We start from the raw sequence: 23839 nt of genomic DNA, 5'->3' as shown, positions 1-23839 counted from the left end.
TCTGCAGAAAGTCTTTCACATGTTAGCTGCCTAATGTGTGAGTGATCAAGGAGCCCAGCATTGGTTCCCAGCTTGTGCTGAGACTGCTGACATCCTTCCCAGCCAATTCTGCACACAGCATGACTTCAGTAAATTTGATCTGTCATTGTAGTGAGCCAACATAGTTAATTCAATGTTCAAAAGACAGGTGCAGACAGAAATAAAACAGTATTTGTCCTGCTGAATCTAGCACAGTTTGAAATGACAATGTGTGTAGTAAGAAAGTAAAGGCTACTTTAAAAAAGACATGAGGTAAAATTGCTGTAATAGAAAGTACATATTGAAGGAGATGGAAAAAGAATTCCATCTCATTGTATCCTCTTGCTGACCTAAGGGGACAGGGAAGAGTACATAAATCAAAATGGACAAGATGTAGAATAAAGTATTGGATTCATTAAGCACTGAAATACTTCTGAATGCAGACTAGAAAGATGTTTTCATTGCAGCTCACCATCATTCAATAATTTCAAAAGGTGTGAAGGTAGGGAAATTTTAATGTGCGTTTGAAAGATTCACTAAAGACTGTGCCACAAAGTTAAACTGCAGGAGGCCTAATGGGCACATTTGGTGCCACTGCACTGCCTGGGCTGTCTGCTTTGCCTCAGACAGAACCAGAGGGTGTGTGTGCATGGCACTTCATTCTCCATGTGCTGCTCATGCTGGTACACTCTGCTGACCCTAATGCAGTGTGTTATAAGGGAGAGGTAAAAGAAGTTCAGTGCTACTTCACCTGCCCCTCCTCAAGGCTGATCATTGTTAACTTTGTGTAAGATGTGTAAGAGACCTAATATAACATCATTTAATAAAGCAATGAATGTGGAAGGAGTTTTTTACTATCCTAATTTACTAATGTGCTTCTTTGACTTTTCAAAGGGAAGTCACTCCACCAAAGTGGAAGCTGTGGTCCGAACACTGAAGAAAATTCAATTTAAAGATCCAGGGGCTAAGTCCTTAGTTTTCTCAACGGTATTAATCACCATTTTCTGTCTTGTCTTTGCATGTGTCTTTTGAGTTTAAAGCGTTCATAATCTTTTCAGGAGCTAGTTTAGCTACCAAAATGTTGAATCACTCTGTACAACCACTTGATTGTTTTGAGGATTTGTAGGGCAAGTCTCGTAACTGGAACAAGAATAATGATCATAGTCAGCAGATGTGAAAGCTTGTTTCTTTAAAGGGCAAACACTTAGGTTTGTATGGAAGCAGTAGAAATTCTGGATAATTTTAAATGTTTTTGATACATTGTAAAACTTTTTTCAATGGCTACCAATTTCTTTTATTCAAGTTATCTTTCTAATTACCTGTCTTGCGTAGTTTTATGAATGATTTGGTTTCTAGCCCAATTTTTTTTAAAAGAATTGCAAATCCTAGCAGTTTGAAAAATTTTTAAATCTACTCTTTGTTAGGGAAGCTAATTATTATTTTTTAGTTGTCATTGCTGTTTGTAATGTTGAGTTACTTTTATTGTGTTGTGTGGTTTTGTTTTTGTTTTTTTTTACAGTGGCAAGATGTGTTGGATATAATTTCAAAAGCTTTGTATGACAACAACATGGTTTTTTCTCAGATCAATGGAATTAGTAAATTTCAGGTACATAAAGGATATTTTTCTTAAATTATTTTCAGTGGGAAAATCATAGTTCATAGAAGTTAATCTGATCCTTTTTACTTCGTTGCTTCATCTCAGAAACTAAAAAAGCAGCAAATTTGTATGGCAGAAATTTTGATCTCCAGTTTATTAATTCTAAAAATTATAATCTCAAAAAGTCCTAGTTTAAAGCATTTGGAGATAAACAGTACATTCACTTTTGAGAAAGATGCATTGGCATGGAAGTTAAGGATGTGACACACTGATCAGTGTTGCAAGAAGTTCATGTCTTCCAGAGACTGTCATGTATCTGTTTTGGGATGACAGACCTGCAAAGATTGTTGATCTGGAGCCTGTATTAGCTGCCATAATTTGTTGAAAATATAGTGTTGAAAATATAGTCTTGTCCCCCATGCACTGCATTGGAGCTTCTGTCACACTGCTGTGATGTTTGCCTTTTAGGAAAACCTGTCTGCATTTAAATATGATCCCAACATCAATATTTTGCTGCTGCCTCTTCACACTGGTTCCAATGGACTGAACATCATTGAAGCAACTCATGTTCTGCTCGTGGAGCCCATTCTGAATCCAGCACATGAGCTACAGGCTATTGGCAGAGTACATCGTATTGGCCAAACCAAGTAAGATTTACAGTTGTGTTCAAGGCTTTAGATATGGTCCAGAATAGATCTGAAAATACCTTGTTCAGCTGCTGCCCTATTTTATGTGTTTCTGAGTTTCCTTGAGAGGTTCTTTCTAACTGGCCATTCTCAGCTCCAGATTAGGAGCTGCCCAAATTGTTGGGGCTTTTTTGTTTCCTTGTTCCGGGGCTTTTTTTGGTTGGGTTTTTTTTCCTAAAAAAAAGTTATAGCACATTCTCATTAGAACTGATAAGTTTGTAAACCACAGTTCTGCCCTCACCCTGTCTTTTTGAAGAAATTATTGACTTTCTATGTCTCTTGTTTGTTTCAGTGTGGTTGCTCTGACATAGGTAGTACTAAACACTTGAAAGAGGTTTTATAAAGTTTGTCCTGAACGTATTAGATGTATGTGTTTTTCCTAAGGTCTTGTGACTTTATAAAAAAAAAAAATTAAAGCCCAGTACATGAAGAAGAAAAATAGCTGCAGTCAATTCTGGAATAACAATAGTGTAGAATAGTGGGGGTTGTGTTCTGGAAATGAAAGCAAAGAGAGAGGAGGACTGAAGGAGCATGTATGTGAAAGAATGTTTATGACAGGTGGATATTTATGTGTTTTGGTAAAGATTTTGAATTAACTGTGAGGGCATAGAATTATAACTGTGAGGGAAAGATTGATTGCAACAGCCCACACTGCAATTCTACATGATGCTGGCACGAAAGGTGCAGCAAAAACCTTGCAATAAAACCACCAAGAATACATTGTACTTTTTAAGAATTAAGATTTCAGCTAGGCTTATTTTTAAAAAGGGCTGTGTTCCAAGTGCACTGAGCATTAGGGAATACTCTCATTTAGTGTGACTGGTGCAACTATTACCAGTTCAGTTATTTATTTCTCTTTTTTGGGGGTAGACCTTGGCCTGTGAATCCAAAAGCATTTCCCCTGCATTCTTCTGTGAAATGTTGCCTGCCAAAGTTTCAACCTAAAACCTGAAAACCATCTAAGCATTTTCAAGGGTTCTTACCTTGAAAAATGTTTATACTGGGGAGCAAGGGGTTCTTTTTCATTTTTGTCTTTGGATCTGACTTTTTTCCATTTCACTTTCTGGTGCCAGTCACTTTTCTAAATTACTGCTTTCGTTTTTGAAATTTTATTTCATAAATGGAATGAAAATTTATTTCATAAATGGAATTTTCATTTTTTGGTGTGTTTATTGACATTTTGGGTTTTATATTTTACCAGGGTTTATTGACTACAGTTACTGACTTCTTTAAAAAAAATTGTTATGTTTTGCTGTCTTCAAAAATAATATTATTAAAACTCTGGGTATTAGGTTTAATTTTCCATCACATTGAGCTCTTGTCTCTTGGAATAATTTGTGACAATGAAGTATAAACATTGTATATAACCAGAGGGCAAAACTCTTTTTTCCTTTGGGCTCTGGAGGAATGTTTCTAGTAAGGACACAGAAAGCAGAACTTTGCCCTGCATCTACATTAGGATTTTAGCTAATACAGCTTACATTCATTTAGTGTGTGATCAGTAAAGTGAAAGTGTGTTTACAGGGAAGCACTGAGCACTCTGAAATGTCAATGGAATTTGCTAATTGCTTCTAACATCTATTTCTTAAAAACTAGAGGCATATTTTCAACACTTTTAATAGAATTAGTATGAGATAAAATATAGTTATAAACTTTGGCAGTAACAGTAAAACTTCTGCTCACTTACAGTGGCATTTTCTTTTTTTTAAACACATTCAGATCTACGATTGTTCATAGGTTCCTGATAAAAGCAACAATAGAAGAGAGAATGCAGACTATGCTGAAAACTGTAGATAGAAGGTATGTGTTGAAATTTTTTTCATTGTCATTATTGCACTGAAAATGAAAAGGTGGTTCTCCACCATACTTTTATTATGGTTAGGAATGTACATCTTATGTATAAATTTTAACTGTTCTTCAAACTGTTTTGATTGGCAAAACAGTTTTAAGACTTCAAAAGTTTTAACTTGCCTCCAGCAACTTGCAGCTTAAGGTATTTTAATTCTCTGGGAAATATGTTGGTTATGTTTTGTGTATTTTATTTCATAAAAGCCCAAGTAATAAATTATGTATTATGGTATGATTTATCTTTTCAGTTTACCTATGTTCATTGGTATAAAAACATTGCAGTTGATGGAGTAGCACTAAGCCTGCCACTACAGCAACAATATGTAATAAACTCTAACACAGGACATGGGTTTTTTCTTTTGTTATTTTATTTTTTTAATCCTACCAACCTCATCTGACGGTGCTGTGTCACACTTCTTGGTTTCATAGTCCATGCAAACATTGCCCAGATGCTAAGTCAAACATGAGGCTGGTGTGCAGACACAGAAATCAGTTCTCACTGTGGTTTATCTTTCCAAAATCTATAAGCAGTGATGGATTGGAGCAGGACCAAAAATGCTATTTACATTCCTTATGCAGACAGTGTAAGAGGTTTGTACCTTTTAACCAGATGGTATGCACATGACAGATCTAGGAGGAGGCCTTTGTTTAAGGAAATATTCCCTGTTACAGATCATGAAACTAAAAATTACATGCACATCTTTGGCTGTAGTTATGGAAGATTTCAGTTTTAGCTCTTCAAGAATGATTTATTCTCCTTATCTGTGAAGTAGCACTACTTATACACATAAAATTTGGATAAATGTACAGTGGTTGAATGATCCCATGAGGGCTAATTTTTTTGAAAGTAATATTAAACCTCATGCTTGGAAGCTCAGGCAAATCCCTTAAATGTTAAGAGGTCAAAGTGAATTATCCCATGTTCTGTTGCCTTTGCAGTGTTTGGTGTTGACCACATTGGGGACAGTAGATGGACTTTTTATCTTACTTAGAATGTGCAGGAGCAGTAGCTGATGAGTGTTCCTGGACAGAAGGTGTGCTTTCCTGCTGAGCTTCAAAGCTGAGCAGTATTGACTCTGAATTGTGTGCTCTGTCTTCAGTGCACACAGCTCATTTCTTACACTGATTCTTTCTCTGATGCTCACATGCAATTTTTTCCTACAGCCACACGAGCTCTTCCATGAAACAGTCAGAAGCCTCAGTGTTGACAGTGGCAGATTTGGCTGACCTTTTTACAGAGGAAACTGAAGAACTTGAGTAAAAACATTGGTTTGACCTAATGAAATTGGAAAGTACCTGACCCAGTGAGCACCAGGATAAAATCCACTTGATCTGTTATTCCTGTAGACATCATCTAACATTTGTCCATAAGAGAGCAATCGGAAATTGAGAAGTCTTAATTTTTACTGATTTCTTCTTTGGTGATGTTCATAGCAGCATACACTTCTGATGGCACTGGATAAAAGTTGCACTTTGCACATTATACAAAAACATGGATTTTTTTTTTCCCAAAGAGAATTTGAGCTGGATGCTGAAACCGAGATCTTGAACCCTTGGTTGAGAGGATTTTTACCATCAGGCTTGATCGGCTATTAGCTCAGTCTGAGAACAAAACTATGGAGGTGGTTGGGTGGGAAAAGGAAGCAAAAAAATACAAATCTAATTTTTTTTATTGTAAAAAGAGTTGTTAGAAAGAATGACTGTAAATTAATATTCTTCTAGAAAAGACTTGTTAGATTTGATGCAGAGTTATTAAATGTCTTATTGTTAACATTTCAAATTACAAATGTTTACTAATAGTTTGGATATTTGTATTAGGCCTTTAGATATTCATAAAGACTTTTGACAGTTAAATATTTCATTGCTAATGCTTACTCACGGCAAAAAGATAATAATTAAATTATGCTTTTTGTATGTGTGTTGGTCTGGTGATCAGTTAAAGACTTGAACTTGCTGTACATTTTTTCACTTGAAGCTGTGACTAAGTTAATGCTCTGTTTGAAAAAACAAGAAAAGCATTTGCTACAGAATTTTCAAAACTTAATTGGTTACACTACTGATCACTTCGTAATTATTTGGTGTCTCTATGCATTGTCTCACCGTGATCTTTTTTCTAGTTCTTCTCCTTAAAGATGCAGCAATTTTAATATACAAAATACATTAAATTATGGTAGGCAGGCTAGTTATTAGGTTCCTGGTCTGAGTTAGAAAAAGTGTGGAGAGAAATGGAACTTTTGTGAAGCTTCATCTTTAGATATGCAAGAACACTCTACCCCACCTTTTTGACAGTAGATAGTTCAGAAAAGAAATCTAGGCTAACTTTCAGACTGCTGAAGGTAGGCACGATAAATTTTAAGCCTTTTGTCATTGGGTATGGATGTGCATTTATATAACATTAATTTCTAAAGGTATTACAAAAGCAAGCTCATTTGTGCAGTTGGTGTTAAACACAATTTTGTGTTTAGCAAGTGGGCAAATGTGTATGCATAAGCAACAGGCTACTTCCCTCAGTTTGCAGCAAGAGAAATGGAATGGATGGTGGGGTCTTTAGATAAGATTGATCAAGCAGTTTACACAGAAACTGTGACATCTCCATCCTTGAACATACTGGGAACTCAAATAACCCTAAGCAACCTGATCCACCTTCGAAGCTGGTCCTGCTATGTGTGGTGTGTTGGACCAGATGACCTCCATGGATCCCTTCCAGCCCAAATTATTTTACAGTGTACTGGAGATCATGCTGTACAAACACTCCAGGAACTCTGAGGACAGCAACATTCCAATTTCCTCATCAGCTTCAGATAATTTTGATATTATGTGACACAATGTGACTGCACAAGGAGCTGCTATTCACTCTGAGAAAGGCTGTATCTGTGCTACAAACTATGGAAGCACATAGTGTTTACATTCATAGCTCCCATTTTAATTAAATTGATGTGGGAAAAATAGTTGTCAGTGAATGTGAAGACAGAAAAGCAAACTGAAAAATGTCAGTTATGAGAGGTTTCCCAGCCTCTTCATGTTTTTGGCTTGATGCCTTTTTCAGGCTTACTTAGAAAAAGAGGCCATACAAAGTTAAAAGGATAAAAGTGGATATATTTAATGAAGGGCCTTCAGGTACATTAAGGGTAGAAGAAGCCTCCCCAAGGCTGGGGATGATGGTCACGAATTTTCCAGACAGATACAAGTTTGATCTACTTGCATATCAGGAGGTTAATGCTCCAATTCCAGCTTCAGGTAATGAAGTCATATTCCCCCAGTCCACACACCCCCAATTCACTTTTCTTTATACTTTTCAGGCCCGAGGCTGTGGGTTGTCCTTGAGTTTTAGGCCTAGAAGAACTGCTTTGTCTGACCAAATGTGAAGACAGTAGTTAACACTTTATATGGAGTTTAGAGTTATGCACTAATGCAGTACAGGATTTGAAAAATAGAAAGATTAAAATCTTAAGGCATCAGGCTTATTTATATAAATATGATGATTTCATTGTTTATGTATAAATATGTGGCTTTTGAATTCCTAACCAAAAGCATAGCTTCTTATCAAGCACTGCGTGAGTCTTCAGTCTTGGCTTACCTTGTTTTATACTCATATAACAGCATAGGATGTTATATGAAACATAAAATCTGGTTGTAGGTGCTCTCCTGACTGCCCTGGAGCAACAGCAGCTACAGTTCTGGATATATTACATTAAAATCTGGCATGAGTCGTGTTAAAGAACCTCTTGAAATTGGAGGGTTGAACCGTCAGAGAATATAGTCAGTGTCAGTAGTAAAATGAATTCTTCAAGTTTTACATAATATCAAATACAGAGACCAAATTTAATGCTTTTTTCCATTTTTTGTAGTATTTAGTATCTTTGACAAAGGTTTTTCTTTCAGACATCTTAAGAGACTTCTCATGAAATGAATTTTTTTTTCTTTCCTGCTAAGGGTGTAGCTTGTACATCTGCAGTGCTTTTCTCTTATCAAAGCACAATAAGCTTGTTTTCATGGTACTGTCATGGTTTTGCCTTCTATCAAAACACTTTTGAAAGACAGTATCTTAGCTGAGAACAAAGTCTGCCCTTTCCTAGGACTTCCAGTATACTCATAGAAATTAGATTTTCCAGAGAAGATACAAACCTATAAATACTGACTGCAGTGTTTGCATAACATTTGTGTGGACCTACCAGAGGCATGTACCAGATTCTCATGTGTTCTCCTGCTAAAACATGTAAATATGATCCAGGTTAACAGTATTATTTACCTGGTGAAGTCAGTCCCTTGAAAAATGAGGCTTCACCTGTTTCCAAAGACCTCAGTGCTGACTTTTCATCTCTTTCATTTCCATAACAAAGAATGTTAAGAGTTTTTTAAATTGTAGTTGGTGAGGATTTTGGGACAGGTTTTCTCACTGTATATAAAGTTCAGTGCCTTGTAGAACAGAGCTGTCATTTTGGTATCTGTAAAATCTTGATGCAAATAGTGAACTTCCTTGAACCACACAATATGATCATCTTGGAAACTGAGGTGTTAAACTTGTGTTGTTAAATTGAGCTCTGTGAATGTCACTGTGGATCTTTAAGAGAATTTGTAATTTAAGGTTCCTCCTTGCTCTCTAAATCAGCCTGTGCCAGGAATAGGTTCACATCTTAACCTGTTAAGTAACTTTTTAACATACTAATGAAAGTCCAGGATATATGACAATTTTCATTGTAGCATATTTCAGGTCAGGTACCACAGAAGAATATTTACCTCAGTCTTCTCTTGCATATTCAAGTTTCATATTTAGAACTGGAGAGAGTTGATGCTTTTTGTGAGACAGGCCGTCCAAACCACACATCTGCCAGTGTGTGCAGGTGTATTAGAGTTATCTGTGAGTGGGATCCTACAGAGATAAAAAATAATTGTGTCTGATTAAACTCATAATTAGACAGAAATCCTCTTGTAAAATTCTGTCTGGACTCTAGCTGGGGATCAGCTAACAGCTCCCTACCATTGTCTCTTCTGACACAGTGCTGTCCTCTTTCCATCCATTTTTGCAGTCCTTATGACTACATTACCTCTTTCAGGAATCACAGATTTATTTGTTCAGTTGAAACTGTGCTTCAGTTAATTTGGAGGGAAAAAGGTCTCTAATGGTCAATCTTGCATTGACTGGTATAAGAAAAAAATAACCTTGAAATTTATTGCTCTCCCAAGGTAAGCAATCAGATGAGTTTCTAAGGAAAACCTAGAAATCTAGGGGTTTGTCTAGCTGTAAATAAAGCCTGTTTCTGAAGTGTAATCTAAAGACTTAATGCTTAAAATCTTTATGCTATGCTTTTCTCTAGACTGAAAGGCGAGCTACAAAGACACTGTGCCTGTGCTTTTTTCTTCCTTTCTTGGTTGCCTGAAACAAGTGAGATCTTTACAAGATTATATGCTATAAATGTAGATTAAATGGATTTCTTAATAGAGGAAAAAATAAGGTGCAAGACATCTGTCTCTCCCTCTGCCTATGTTTTTCTCTTTTAGTGTGTTGGTCATCTCCTCCCACCCTCCACCCACTCCCAGCTTGCTCAGTTTGTTACAAAGAATGTTTGTGTTTGGTCAGTGGAAGTAGAGTAAAAGAGTTATAATCCATAAAATAGCTACAGTCAAACTAGCTTACTGTATCACAGGAAAAGTATCTGAGGTAAAGAAGATTGTAGCCTGCAGGCACACAGTTTGTGGTGATTGGGAGTGGGGCTGTGGCAGAGCCTCATCCCCAATGGGCCCCAGCTGTGAGAAGCAGGTGAGCAGCATTGAAGGCAATGAGACCTGGAGTGCCCAGGGGCACTGACCAACCACCAAAGGGAACAGAGGGCACACAGGTGCAATGCATCAACATGAGGGTATAAAAGCTTGGGCTAAACAACAAGAAGGGTCAATGCTTGAAGCCTTCTCAAGTGATGTGGTGTTACTCTGTATGAGCAGATGCTTGAAGGCTTCTGAAGTGGTAAGGTGTTACTCTGTATGTGTTGAAGCTTTCTGAAATTGTCTGATGATACTCTCTGTATTGTGGTCATCTCAATAGCAGTATATGCTGCAATAGTGGCCTGGTATAAATTCTTTTTTGTACTGATAATATTTTCGTTCACCCCTATTCTTCACCACTGTAAAATCAGATACTAAATTTTAGTCTTTTAACTTTTGTATATCTGGTTTTATATTGTACAACCGGCACACAAAAGGACCCCAGTAATCTACTTACTGAGTAAGATAGGGGGCTTACTAGTTTTTACTTGCTGAGTCTCTAGTTTTGGAGTTCATGAAGTGCACCTGAGCCACTGTCACAAATCACAGTGAATGCACTGACTTCCCTTCTTTAGAGAAGGAGGAAGGAATAGGCAACTACTGATTCACTGTAGTATTGGATTCAAGCCCTAAGTAGGCACTCTGTATTCTACAGTCGTACAAAGTGTAAAGAGGACAGGTAGTTGAAACTTTCAAATATTGGTAAGGAATTAAGTCACCAGGTGTAGATGATATAGGGTTTCTAAATATTACAGTAATTCTTGGACAATTGGATTGTGAGATACCTGTAAACCTCTGCTTTGGCTTTTTTCTGTGTACAAGATATCAGCCTTACAGGGCTCCCTTCCAAGTTCCTTTGCTTTGTGTATTTATAGAGCTTACACAAGCAAGTGCCCAGCCCCATTCATTGAACTGGACACCAACCAAATTTTATCAGTTGAGGAACAGGTGTCATTGTTTCCATGATATAACATCTCTTGGTTTGATAGTAACCTTCACATCGGGTAGAAACTACCTTTCCAAATTCCACCAAGTGTAAGGTCTGACTGCTTGTAGGGTGTCTCATAATGTAAATTGTTGGTGTAGGCTGGCTTAGATAGTTGTGGGGAGTTTTATGCTGCTTTTCCTTCTATCCTGTGGGAGCAAGTGAGCTAATGGGATTCATATTATGTTGCTATGAGTTGTCACGTCTTTATGCTAACAGATGATCTTCATTTGTCAGACTTTCTCTTGACTATGTCATTTGTTTAAGGAAGAAAATCTAGACTGCCTTTTCTTGTTACCTTGATGGAATTTTGGCTCGTCACTCTTGGAGTCTCCTGAGATGGAGGCTCACAAGTGTGAGAACATTGACTTTCTATTTGGAATGCTGAAATTGTAAGGGACTACCTGTACTGGCTGAGTGTTCACAAGTCTGTGGAGCCTGATGGGATTCATCCCAGCATTCTGAAGAAGCTGGTATATGATATGAAAGAACCCTTCTTGATCATCTACCAAGGGTCGGGGGAGGTCCCTGCTGACTGGAAGTCAGCTAATGTTCTTCCAGTTTACAAGAAGGACATGAGGGAAGACCCAGGAAACTACAGACTTCTAGACTAACCTCAATTATATTTATTATACCTAGTATTATTGAAATGTGTTGTTTCTCTTCTATCCTACAAAATCTTAATGCGCTAACGTAGGAGTTGTGGACATGATTATACCAGGTAACTGCTGCCCCCGTTGTTAGATCTTGTAAGCAGATCTGGTTAAAAGACATTCCATCCTACAATTCCTGCCACAGAGGTAGAAAGCTTGGAGCACTTCACCACCAACCAGAAAAGAGATGGAGAGGGTATCTCTTAGACCAGGTGATCCGTTCATATTTGCTGCTGTTGCACGTGCTGCAGGGGAGGTGGAATCTATACTAGATGGAGTTGGAGGAGATGGGAGGAGGTTGAGGGGGAAAAATGAGAATAGTTGTAAAATGTTCCTCTGAGTGCCCTTCTGCTGATTTTTCTGTGGGAGGAATGAGTCACTGATACAAGCAATGAATAAACAAAGGGTGAAAGATTGCAAGTATAGCCTATTCATTGGAGCTAAATGTTCATCTAAATGCAGTGGCACATTTCTATGTTCCTGATTTGAGATATTAGTCACTTTCTTACTGAAAGTTCATGGGCTCTGAACACAAAGTGCTTTGCAGTGCTTGAACAAATGTTAATACTGAAAAGTTTTAGCCATTGGGATGTGTTTTAATTGCACCTAAGTCATAAGATTCCCTAGTCAAAAGTTTGCTGTGGATTTGTGAAGGATAGTGGTTCAAACTTGTAATACATACTTTTATAGATTAGCCTCCCTGAACCAAACAGGCAAGTTTTGCTTAATAGAGGCAAGGTAATTAATCACTTCTGCTGTAAATTAACAAGTGTCTCTGAAGGGGCAAGACAGTGAACTTTGTTATTGCCACTTGGGAAATTCTGCATCTTGAGAATGTTTGCAGTGGGGACGAGAGGCAGTAAGCCCAGCCCAGTCCTCTTGTGCAGGGAAACAAGTGCTGAGATATCTTGCTGAAGGTTTGAGCCAGCTGTGTCAAATGAAGGACATGACATGGATTTTTCTGGGGATTCTCTCCTTTTGTGTATTGTAATCTTCAAACATCTTGTAAGCATAGATTTCCTCTAAAGTTTCTAGAATTCTTAACATGAGCTTCATTCATCAACAAGCTACTACTATTCGGTAGGGCTTTTCTTTTTTCCCTGTGGGGCGTGTATTTCTTTTGTGTTACTTGTTCTTAACAAAGGTGAGTGACCCTGAATAATTTACAGCTCTTATTAAAAGCCTCTAGAATAGAATTAGAGGACATGAAGCACCAAAGCAAATGAGGTGGGGGAGGTTGTACCTCTGCTTACTCCACAGTTGCTGCTGCTGTAACACAGAGGACAAATGTGAGAGTAGGGGAATGGTAGAGAGGGGTGTCCAGCCCTGTCCTGGGGGATTTGATTCTAAAATAGAGAGGAAAGGTTTTCTGAAGAGTATTTAAGTTTCCACTCACTCCACACTTCAGGAAACCTGTTGTTGGGCACAGGACACCTTTTGGCCATTTTTTGGGGCCCTTGATTCTATGGAGAGGTTTTAAAGTCCAAAGTCGCAACCCTGGACTTAAATCTATAATTACACACGTTTTGATAGAAAATGTTTTCTTTCATATAACTACATATTAACAGATATTTTGTCAGGAATTTGCAAGCAATTTCATGTCCTGTAATTTAATTGCTCAAGTAACAGAACACGGACACTTATCAGCTTTTGCAGCAGCAAGTTAGTGACTTTCAGAAACCAGCCCACAGGAGAGAAAAGAACAGTGTTCAGTTATGTTCCAAAAGTGAAATTCCTGGATGATAAGCCAAGAAAAGAGTATTTTGATTACCTCTGTGTTTTGTTGCTTTATACAGCTACTGTAATTTCAATGAAATTATTTATTTAGAAAGTAGCAAAGCTAAATTGTTATTTGAAAATTATCAGATATGGATAAATGTACAACTTTGTGTTCTCTTGGCCTCTGAGTTAACGTTCCCGTCAATAGCCTTTCTTTTGCGCTCAGAGTTTGCTCTCAAAATTGCATCATAGTGTCTCTTGAGCTTTGCAGCTATTTCAAAGCCTTTTTGAACATAAATTTGTCTTAAATTAACCTGCTACTGAAATAATAACCTGCTACTGACTGATGTAACATTCATTACCTTTTCTTTCCATCTTCCTGGTTTGTGGAAGAATAGCTGGTGCCCCTTCTGAGAGACAGGGCTTAATCATTTGTGTTCCTATTCCTCAGTATGTGACTAGAGTTGTCTGATAGATGTTACCTGTTAAATATCAGTTGATAGGAATGCTCTGCAAATATGTAAATAATTGTTATTCAAAACTGCAATTACAATATGTGTAGAAGCACAGGGGTCCACAATTATTCTTTCCAGTGTGGTTGGTTGAAGCCAGCTCCAAAACTGCTGACTTCTGGAAACAGCTCACTATTCCCTACAGCAGTTCTTCGTTACAGTCTCCTGCTCCATGGAGACCAAGCCTGTGACATCTCCTCGATGAAGTTATCTGTTGGATCAGTTGTATCATATTTTCCTTCCTAGAACTGTAAATCAGTCCTGGTCAATCCCAATATATACAAACTATTTTTAAGAGAGTGGTATAATTAGGAGACCTCTTTGGCCCTTTGGTATATTGCAGTTCATGTGTTACTGTTTATAATTCCTTTTAAGATTTTTCAAAATTTAATAAAATATAAAAAAATGTGCACTTACTTATACCTAGATAGAACCTAAAGAATGAAGAAAATAGCTGATACATTTCATAAAACCAAACTTCCTGACAAAGCATGAGAAACTATATTGAAAAAGGTATCTTAACTGAGTTCTAAGACAGCACTGCAGCAGGGCCTTATTTTTCCTGGCACTGCACAAGTGGGATCTAATCCAAAGTACAAATGATGATAGGATATTTTGTGTGGAGTTAAATGGTCTGTGGAGCAGTTGTACAGGAGGGACAACCTGCCACCACACTGCACAGAAGCTGCAAAGGACATGAGGGTGGTGAAGGGACGTGCCCAAAGCCAGATGGCAGCGGAGTGGAGATGGAGCCACAGCCTCCCCCATTCCATGGGGGGAGCAGGCTCGCCCACCTGGGCCAGGGGCAGCCAGCACTGGCACAGTGCTGCTCCTGGGCTGCCTGCATGCCCAGGGCTGCTGGCACGCTGCTCCTGGAGCCATGCAGCACAAGCTGTCACGCACGGTGCCTGCTGGCACACAAGGGGATCCTGTTCCTGCTCTTACTGTGGTATTTATTGTCTATTGGGGCAGCTCCACAGAGGCTCTTGTGAATTGCTGGGCTCCTTTCAGCACTCCCCGCTACTGAGCGCTGTGTGCAGGCAGAGCAGGGTTGTCTTCCATGTCCCCCACACTTGGCTGACAGCTTTAGACAGCTGTCCTGCACTGAGCAGCCAGGCAGTCTTCCTCAAGAGGTGTCAGTTCTATAATGTAGAAAAAAGTGTGACCTTGGGAAAAACACCACAGCTATTGACAGACCAGAGCATATTATGACCTGATATACTGAAGTACTCAGGTGTAAACAGGCAGGTGATAAATTTTTCCTATCAAAAAGGCAGTACATCCATCAAAACCACTGCAGCCTTTGATCAGGGCTTTTATACATCTGTTACACTTTGGAACAGCAAAGTGTGAAGAGTGTAAGAGGAAGGCACCAAGGCTCTTTGGGGTGCAGTTGTTAAAAGATGATTGCACAGAAAGTCCACAGTGGAGTCTGGTTGATTCAGTAGCTGGTGTGGGTGAGATGCAGGCTTCCAGTACAGCGTGTTATGGGGGGAGCTCCTTATGGCATCACCTGTACCAGCACTCACACTAATGAAGTACTTACACCTTGCTGGAGAGAGAGACATCCCTTCTGCTCCAAATACTGTCATGTGATGTACAGGGTCAGAAAGGAAAGGTGGGATTTCAGTGGAATCACCCTGAAAACATCCATTTTATACTGAGGTTTGGCTGGGAAGGAGTTGGAAACCCTCTCTGGCTTTGGGCAGGTGGGGATCTATTACCCATGGCATATGACTGAAGGCTGAGTCTGAATCTGGCTCCTGAATCCCTCCAGGCTGATATTGCACAGGATGGTCCCTGTGTCAATTCCACAAGCTCCTACTGAGATCCCCTGTCTTAAGGAACTGTGAGTGGATGACTGGGACCTGTACTCCTCATCCAGGAAGGATGGGAATGGGGATGTGTGAAGTAGAACTGCAATAAGCAAAGTGGGAGTGCATGGGTAATGCCTGGAGGGAGAAACTTTCTTTCTAGCACACACAATAAGAAATTATTGCTACATCTAGTTTTCCTGTGCTTAACCACACATGGTATTCTGAATAAGGAAGATGGTGTGTTAATAGGACAAAAATTTTTAGGCATGCATACGGAAAAGGGAAAGGGGAAATCTGGACCTCCAACAGTTAAAAGCCAAACAGAAGTGACAGCTGGAGTGAAAGATCAGAAGGCAAGGTGTGCCACTGGCCATTTCCAATGAGATGTTCAAACAGGTTGGTTCCTTTGGATAGGTTTCAGTATCTAGGGATGTGTCTTGCTGTCAGTCAGTCCGCTGTAAATCTGAAGCTTTATGGAGTTTTGTCGTGCTCGTGCCAGTGCAACTGAGAGTAAACTTTGGCTCTGGTTACATCCATCTAGAGCAAGCTGCAGCTTGCCTTTTCCAGAGATGAATTCCTGTTGCCTTCATAGAAGTTTTTCATGACTTGGGACATGTGGATTTGGTACAGTAATATTTAACATTGTGATGTTGCTGTAAACACTAGGATGTTTACAGAAAGGAGAGACAGATCAGACCCCTGCTAACTATTTCACAGGAGCATAGGGTTTCTTCCAAGAAAAATATTTGAGCTCTCTAGGGCAGCATCTGCTCCCCACTTTCTGTTCTGCAGGAAAACCTACATTCAAGAAGATTAAAATTAGCCTACATGGATTCCTGGAGTCAGCTTGAGAATTTCCTGTGTCTTGCAATTTCTAATTGCACTAATTCTTCTAAGTGTCAGTGAAATTGTAATGGGTGCTGAGCAATTGCCTCCCATCCCTTGGCAGTTCCAGCCTCAGTCTACCCTGAGCCAGGGTATGCATCATTTGATAATTACAGGCTCAGCCTCTGCTCCAAGAGAACAGTAAGTGAACTACTATGAAAATTGAGGATGAAGATGATGAATATTTAGAATGGAAAAGCTGTATTTTAGATGCACTTCCCTTGTGCATCAGACTTTCTGAGTTAGATACAACATATGGTTGCATTTTTGTTTCTCAGTTGAACCCCTTCTTAACTACAAATCATCCATTCAAAGCAGAAATTGATTTAGCCTTTTTTTCTACATCCTGCAGCTCACAAGCCACTCCAGCATGTAAAGTTAAAACAGACAGCCACTGAGGCAATTTGGATGACAATTAGTACATAAAAACCATCATAAGCTGCTTCAGTTACAGTAAGAACTGGTCCTAAACCAGCAGGAACTTCCTGTCTGCAGTGTGGGAGGAGCATTTGCAGAGCTCTGTGCCAGGGGTTAGCTGGCAGTGAGAGGGAACTGCTGCTGCCACCGAGGTGGAAGTAACTGGCTGCAGCTTCACATGCATTGGTCAAGTTGATGCTAAGCTGGTGACCCAGTGGTAAACAGAGAGCTGGAGCTCTCCCTGTGCAAACTCTGCAAACACAAGAAATAATCTTCTCTTCATTGGGCAAAATACCAGAGGTTGTACAAATACTTGGAAAGGTTGGATTGAAAGTATCATGGTTTTTTCACTGTGAAAATGCTCCCTGGCATGATCACTTTCTTGGGATCTTAGCCCCAGCCTTGAACCAGAGATGTTGCTGAATTTCTGTCCCATTTACCAGAGCAGGAGGTAAATGAGGGACAGTCTTGTTGGTGCTGTTTTCAGCCACTCTACCAGCACAGCTTCACTTGGTCAGGAGCTGAGCCCCAGAGGATGTCACTCAAATTAACAGCTCTTGTGGCAGGAGATCATCTCTTCCACATCACCAGCTGGGTTTGCTGTTATGGCAAAGTGAGGCTGAATATTGCCTGTCTACTATTATTGCAATACCCAGGATTTCCTTGTTACTTTTCCCAGAGAGTTCATATATACACTAAAGAAAGGGGAAGACACATCTGGACCTTCCTCTATCAGATCATTTTTCAGCTTGAGGTCTGCCCTCTCCACTGCCAGCAGGAGGAGATTGCTACAGTCTTCTGTGGGAGTGTCTGTGGGTCACTGCTCTGGTGCTTCAGGTGTTTTTCAGATCAGCTCCTCTGGCACTCAGCTGTGGTTGCTCTGCTGCCAGTGCAGCTGTAAATCAGAGTGAGCTGTGCATGGAAAAAGGGAATGTTCAGGCCTGATGCACACTGGTGTGGAGTCCTGTCAAGCCATCATTTGGTGTCAGAGTAGGCACCTCCAAAGCCACCTGGTTCCAGCAGCCTTACTGGGCAGCTCATCAAAATTCCCTTTTCACACTAAGGGGCAGGAAAGCCTCTTGGTACACAGTCTGTGATAAACATTTCACTCTTCCCTACCCCATCCGAAGGTGTCAGTACCTCCCAGTCTCTCAGTGTCTATAATTGTACCCAGGTCAGCCTTTGGAAGCTGCTGTGTAAGCAGCACCAAGAGGGTCATTGCAAACAGGAACCTGAAAAGCAAGCTACACATGCTCTAATACAAACTCCACATTAGGCTTTGTTCCTTGCACTGATTGCTGAGGTCTGAGCATCTGAGAAGAAAAATAAAGGATGTTCTTTTCCATTCCTGCCCTTTTTTTCGGGAGACACAGTGTGCTAGGCACAGAGGTGAGGGAAGAGGTGCTTCAGTTCTTGCACACAACACATAAATATTCTGGATCTCCACCAGCCAATCCCCAGTTCTCCAGAATCTATGTTTAGCAGCACTAATGAAATTTAAAATAAACACCTTGGATTGCATTTATGAAATCCAGGTGGGTTTTTTTGGTTTTTTTTTTGTTGTTTTTTTTTGGGTTTTTTTTGTTCCCCTAATCTCTTAACCATCCTCCAGGTTGCTGTACTGGTTCCCAAATTGGAATTCCAGAGCCACTGACAACTGAGCCATGCCTTGATCCGCTGCTGGTCTCAACCTTAACTCTATGTTGTGGCTGTAAGGCCCCTTGGTAAAACTCCAAAAGGGGAACCTGTGGTATTACTAATACTGGAGCATAGGGTAGGCTTGGTTTCTTGTTCAGTTTTTACTCAGAAGACTCTTGTTGCTCTTTTTAAGAAGACACTAGCATAAGAAATGTTTGCATTTCTATGAATTAATGCGCTGTCCTCTATTAAAGAAATTGTGGGTGGGTGGCTTGTGTAAGAAAAAAGAAGGTGTCAGGCCCCAATAGTTGTTTAAATTATTTCCCAAAGGAAGTTTTTCAAGATTGCAATGTATTTCACAACTGAAGAATTGGCCTATGAAAAAGAAAAAAGAGTAACAGAATTGTTTTAATGATGGAGGTTGTTTGCTCTCATACATAAAAGATTTATTGAGTCTCTATTGCTACCAGTGGAAAAGGTGCTGGGCTGGTTCCTAATTTCAGTGATCATTAACCACCCTGTGTGACAAGGTGTGGGGCAGTAATTACTGTTTTTCTGAAATATTGTTCCAGCAATCTCTGAGTCAGGGAACTGCTAAATTCGATTAGAGCATGATAACATTTCATGAAGGGGCTCTGAGTCATCCCCTCACACAGCCAGGGATGAGAGTTTCCAGACTAAGTTTTGTCTCCTGAGATGCCCATCCCCACTGCATTAGCTCCTAAAGGAAAGGGCTGCCAAGCAGGCAGGCCAGCAGACCTAGGGAAATGTCCCTAAGAGCTGCTGGCTGCTCTCCTCCAGGGGTGCCTGTGGCTCTGAGAGCCAGGGACACACAGACTTTACCTCTGGCCTCTGCAGAACAATGCATTCATTAAAGCCCATGCTTGGGGGAAAAGACTGATCTGAACACGAGTCAAAGAAAAGAAATGTCTTCCTAAAACTTAGATCTGTTCATGAGCTGGACTAGCTCTGCACTACAGACAGCATCACACGTAATTAGGGGCTCACCAGGCAATACCAGTAGGTGAAGTGCAAAGTTGTTACTCTGCTCAGGTTACTCTGCTGACTTGGGATTTCTAGGCAAAATACACCTTAAATACAATATTCAGCTCCTGTAGGAGTTTTCCCTGAGTCATGTTCCTTTGAGACTGCTAGTCTAAATGCCTCACATATCCCAGGGGCCAAGGTTGCACTATGGGGTGTATGGGAAAGCTGCAGTGAGTGGCAAGAGGTAGGTCACAGGGAAGAAAACAGCCTACAGGATGGAGTGGAAACATGAAGGGTTTGAGCAAGAATTTCACAATTCTTTGTCCTATTGACTTAAAATAAGAATTATTCATTCTTAAATGTCAAAATATTTAATTTTTTAGAATTTTTTATCAGCGTTGTCAAAAATCTATTTCATGGAGAATATATTTTCTATTCAGGATGTATAAAATGCTCCAAGTAATAGGAAATTAATAGACATAGACATTAATTAAATAGACATTCTGACTTTTCTGCCTTTGCTGTACTTATTTCATTGTACTTTTTGTGACTGAGCCTCAGAACAGCTGTATTTCCACATAAATTTCAATCCAGCAATCTTTTGTAGAACTTTAGGTAAGAAGGTTATGGTAAATCTGAATTAGGATGAAGAATCAAACTGGCCTCAGTTGTATGAACTCAAATGGTTAATTTTAATGTTTATACAGAAATCATTGAAACTCTTGTCTATGCCAAGGACCTGGATGAGGTGGAGATTCCAAGTACCTTTCTTTTGAAAAGAATCCTCAAATTCTAGGAAGTATTCATCCACATGAAATAAATAGGGTATTTTTATGTCTTCATCTGATGGGCTTTTTCCCTTGTAATCTGTGTAATTTCATTTCATCTCAGTGACAATTAAATATTCCTGTAGTCAGACTCACTGAATAAGGTAAAACTTACCAAATTTGGACAGCCAGATAATGTTTGAATGCCATGACTTTGAATGCCATGGAGAAATAGCTCCTGCAGTACAGAGGGCTCTCTAGACTTTAATCTGAATTTAGATGACTCACTAGACATCCTTGTGTCAGAGGAAAGAGCAGAAGTTTTAAACCATTTTCTCTTTATTTCTTCATAATTCTTTCAGTATTAAAGAAAATAGAATTTTTCTTTTTGGAAATTAGAAATAGTAGCAGTAGCTCAAGGAGACAACTCCAGGCCATCAGTGTAGTGAAAGACCAAAATGCTAGGAAAAAAAAAAAGACAAAACAACATCTATCCCATTCCTTTTGTAAATCCAGCTGCAAATCTCTTCTGATCATTGCAAGGACTTCACATGACACAAGTCCTGTTTCCCATCAGGCATAAATCAGCAGAGCCTCAGGGAAGTCAGATGAGGAAGATCTTTCCTAAAGGCTCTTTCCTGAAATGATGAGAGGTTATTCCTGTCACTCAGTCATGGGCTTCTGAAGCATTGACAAGGAATCATCAGCCCTCTGTCACTGTCCCCTCCAGCAGTAGCTGGGAATCTTGCCTCATTCACTGTGAATTTTGATGGATAGCATGTAAAAAAAATATCAGGAGTCTTTAAGTACAAGAGAGTTTGCAATGAAACCTTGGTCTTATCATATTAATATTCTATTAATATTTCTACAAGAGTAAAGGTTTGCTTTGCAATTCCCAGCCTGGAACGTTTTATCTGTCTCTTTTCTCTTACTTTCACATGAACAGATGACAGTCTTTACATCCTGTATCACAAGTGACATAAAATTACATTTGGCTCGGTTTATCATGTGAAAATCCTTTTTTTGTCCTATTTGAGTCAAATGAAAATGTGTTGATGGTTAAAAATCTTCTATTTTCTCACTTTACCATGCATTTTGCTGAGCTGTGAGAGACTTGCATTCCTATTTGTTGCCTGCCTACAGTCAGTGGTGCACAGTGACTTGCATTTCAGTGTGCAAGGACAGATAATGTGGAAAATAGCATGAACACAAGAGAATCCAGCTTTTCTTTGCATTCATCTGCTGGAAATGCATATGAAGCACCTACATGGTGCTTACTGTTGTGCTTTGACTTCTTACATGATGCTGAGCAATTTATTATTCTCTCAGACCATTAATCAAACCTAGTTGAAAAATTAATTTTTGTATGGTAAGAAGGCAGGTTTGGGGGCAGAAACATAGAATTTGAAGGTGAATTTGGCAATATGATCCAGTTAAACCAAAAAGGACAGGATTATAAGAATACTGAAATATTTGATATTTTAATTAATTGTTTCATGTTGGAAAAGAAACTATTTCAATGCCTTCAGAAAGAAATACATTTATATGGCTTTAAAATAATTTCTCATTTTGCAATTAACCTCTGGGAAAAGCTGAACATTTGAATTGGTTCAAAATGTTCCTGTTTGTTGGTCTGCTTGTTTTATCAGAGATAAACACCCATTTGATTTCCATCCAGACAATTTTTTGTTGTTGCTTTCTTTCTTAAGTTTGGCAGCTGATTCATAAAACGTGCTGAGACTGCAGCCCTGGGAAATGTCACCTGTTGTGTGTGTGGTTTAACCCCAGGTGCCACGCAGCCTCAGGCACACTGGCTTCCTCCTCAGTGGGACAGGGGACAGAATCAGCACAGTGACAAAACTCCTGGCTTGGGATACACCCAGCTGAAGGGGAAAACAAAAACTGTGTGCATGAGCAAAGCAAAACAAGGAATCCTTTCCCTGCTTCCCATGGACAAGCAGGTGTTCAGCCATCCCCAGGAAAGCAGGGCTCCATCACATGGGTAGATTACTTCAGAAAACAAAAACCATCACTTCAGATGCCCCCTCCTTGCTCCTTCTTCCTCCAGCTCTATATGCTGAGCATGATCCCATATGGTTTGGAACATCCCTGTGGTCAGCTGGGGTTAGCTGTCCCAGCTGTGTCCCCTCCTGACTCCATGTGCACTCCCAGCCCCTGGTGAAGTGGAGTGAGAGGCAGAAAAGGCCTTGGCTCTGTGTAAGCCCTGCTCAGCAGCAATGAAAACATCTCTGAGATACCAACACCGTTTACAGCAGAAATCCAAACCCTGCACCAGCTACTGTGAAGAAAGTTCATTCTCTCCAAGCCAAAACCATCACAGTAAGAAAATGTTTTGCAGCAAAAATCAAACAGTAAAAGTGGAACAGTAAAAGTGGAACTAAAGACTTATACTGGAACTCCCTAAATCAAACTCAGAGGATTTTATAATAGCTGCCTTCCAATTCAGATGTCCAGGCAGATGATCAGACACAGGAGATTGGCCCCTTCCAATTTAACAGCAAAACTCTGCAAGAAAAAGCCCAGTGCTTCTGTCTGCATTATTTCAGGGCTGTCTATGGAGCCAAAATGGGAGCTCTACTCAGCTACCAAAGAAATTCTGGGTAAATGAGGATATAAATCTCCTCAACTCAGCATCCTCTATCAGTGTAGCTCCTAGATATCCACTGGGCATCCTGTGGGAGTACAGTTCACAGTTCCCCATGCCATGGCTGAAAGCTCGATTCTAAGAAAATACCCAAGCCCCTATTTCACTATTTTGAACCTATGGTCTTTCTGCTGTATAGCACAGCTGTAATTAATAGCTCCTTGTTTATTCTTTAGAAATTAAATGTTTCTCTTTCAGAGCCTAGAGTATATGTACATAAAATTACCTGATGTTAATACATAACAAGTTGCTAAAAGTTATTATTTCATTCCAGATCCAGATTATACCTGAATTACAAATGTCAAATGTCATGGTTTTGAAAAGGGAAATGTTTATGTTCAGCATTAAAAACAATTTGGCCAAATGAGGAAGAAGAGTGGCAATATGTGCCATGGCCTGCTCTCAGAAAGAAACCTATTTTTCTCTAAATGTTGTGTTTATTTCTTCTGGTGCTGCAGATGGGAGGGCTTGAACTGCAGAATAGCACATGTTTGAGTATTAGGCACACAGTTCTATGCCTTCTCTGTCTTTTCTTCACACTATTGACCTGTCCTAGTTTCTTTTTACTCATTTGAACATCTGTGAAGCCTCCTGATGTTTCCAGAAAATTTTATGACCATGAAGAATTTGTGTAAATTTAATGCACCATTTGAATAACTAATATCAATAGTAAGATCTGAGTAACATGAGGCAATGAGAGCAAGTATGCCTATTCTGCAAAACTGTAAATTTTCTTTAAAAGACTGACAGACACTAAGCAAGAAGCTGATGTTGCTCAAAGTCCATGGGAATAGGTCTTTAGATAGACAAGAACAAAAACCTGCTATGTGTGCAGTTTCAGAACATAGATTAAAGAAAGGATCTTACAACTATAAAGAAGGGTCA

At 39.5% G+C, this 23839-nt stretch overlaps 1 protein-coding gene across 2 annotated transcripts in view; it reads left to right on the top strand.

Moving 5' to 3' along the window:
* SHPRH (SNF2 histone linker PHD RING helicase) overlaps nucleotides 1–6063 on the top strand; it is a 47831-nt gene extending 41768 nt beyond the window's left edge. Inside the window, exons 26-30 of one of the 2 annotated variants that reach the window (XM_054629721.2) lie at nucleotides 913–1005; nucleotides 1538–1624; nucleotides 2084–2262; nucleotides 4021–4101; nucleotides 5314–6063. In XM_054629721.2, coding sequence (XP_054485696.2) covers nucleotides 913–1005; nucleotides 1538–1624; nucleotides 2084–2262; nucleotides 4021–4101; nucleotides 5314–5410 — 537 coding nt within the window. In that variant the 3' untranslated portion in view covers nucleotides 5411–6063. The remainder of the gene's footprint in view (nucleotides 1–912; nucleotides 1006–1537; nucleotides 1625–2083; nucleotides 2263–4020; nucleotides 4102–5313) is intronic. The other variant, XM_077175519.1, reaches the window with a different exon arrangement.
* The last annotated feature ends 17776 nt before the right edge of the window (nucleotides 6064–23839 follow it).

This window comes from Agelaius phoeniceus, chromosome 3 (assembly GCF_051311805.1).
Source record: "Agelaius phoeniceus isolate bAgePho1 chromosome 3, bAgePho1.hap1, whole genome shotgun sequence".
Taxonomy (NCBI): domain Eukaryota; kingdom Metazoa; phylum Chordata; class Aves; order Passeriformes; family Icteridae; genus Agelaius; species Agelaius phoeniceus.
The sequence above is the reverse complement of the archived record's forward strand: the minus strand, read 5'-3'. Positions and strand labels throughout refer to the sequence as shown.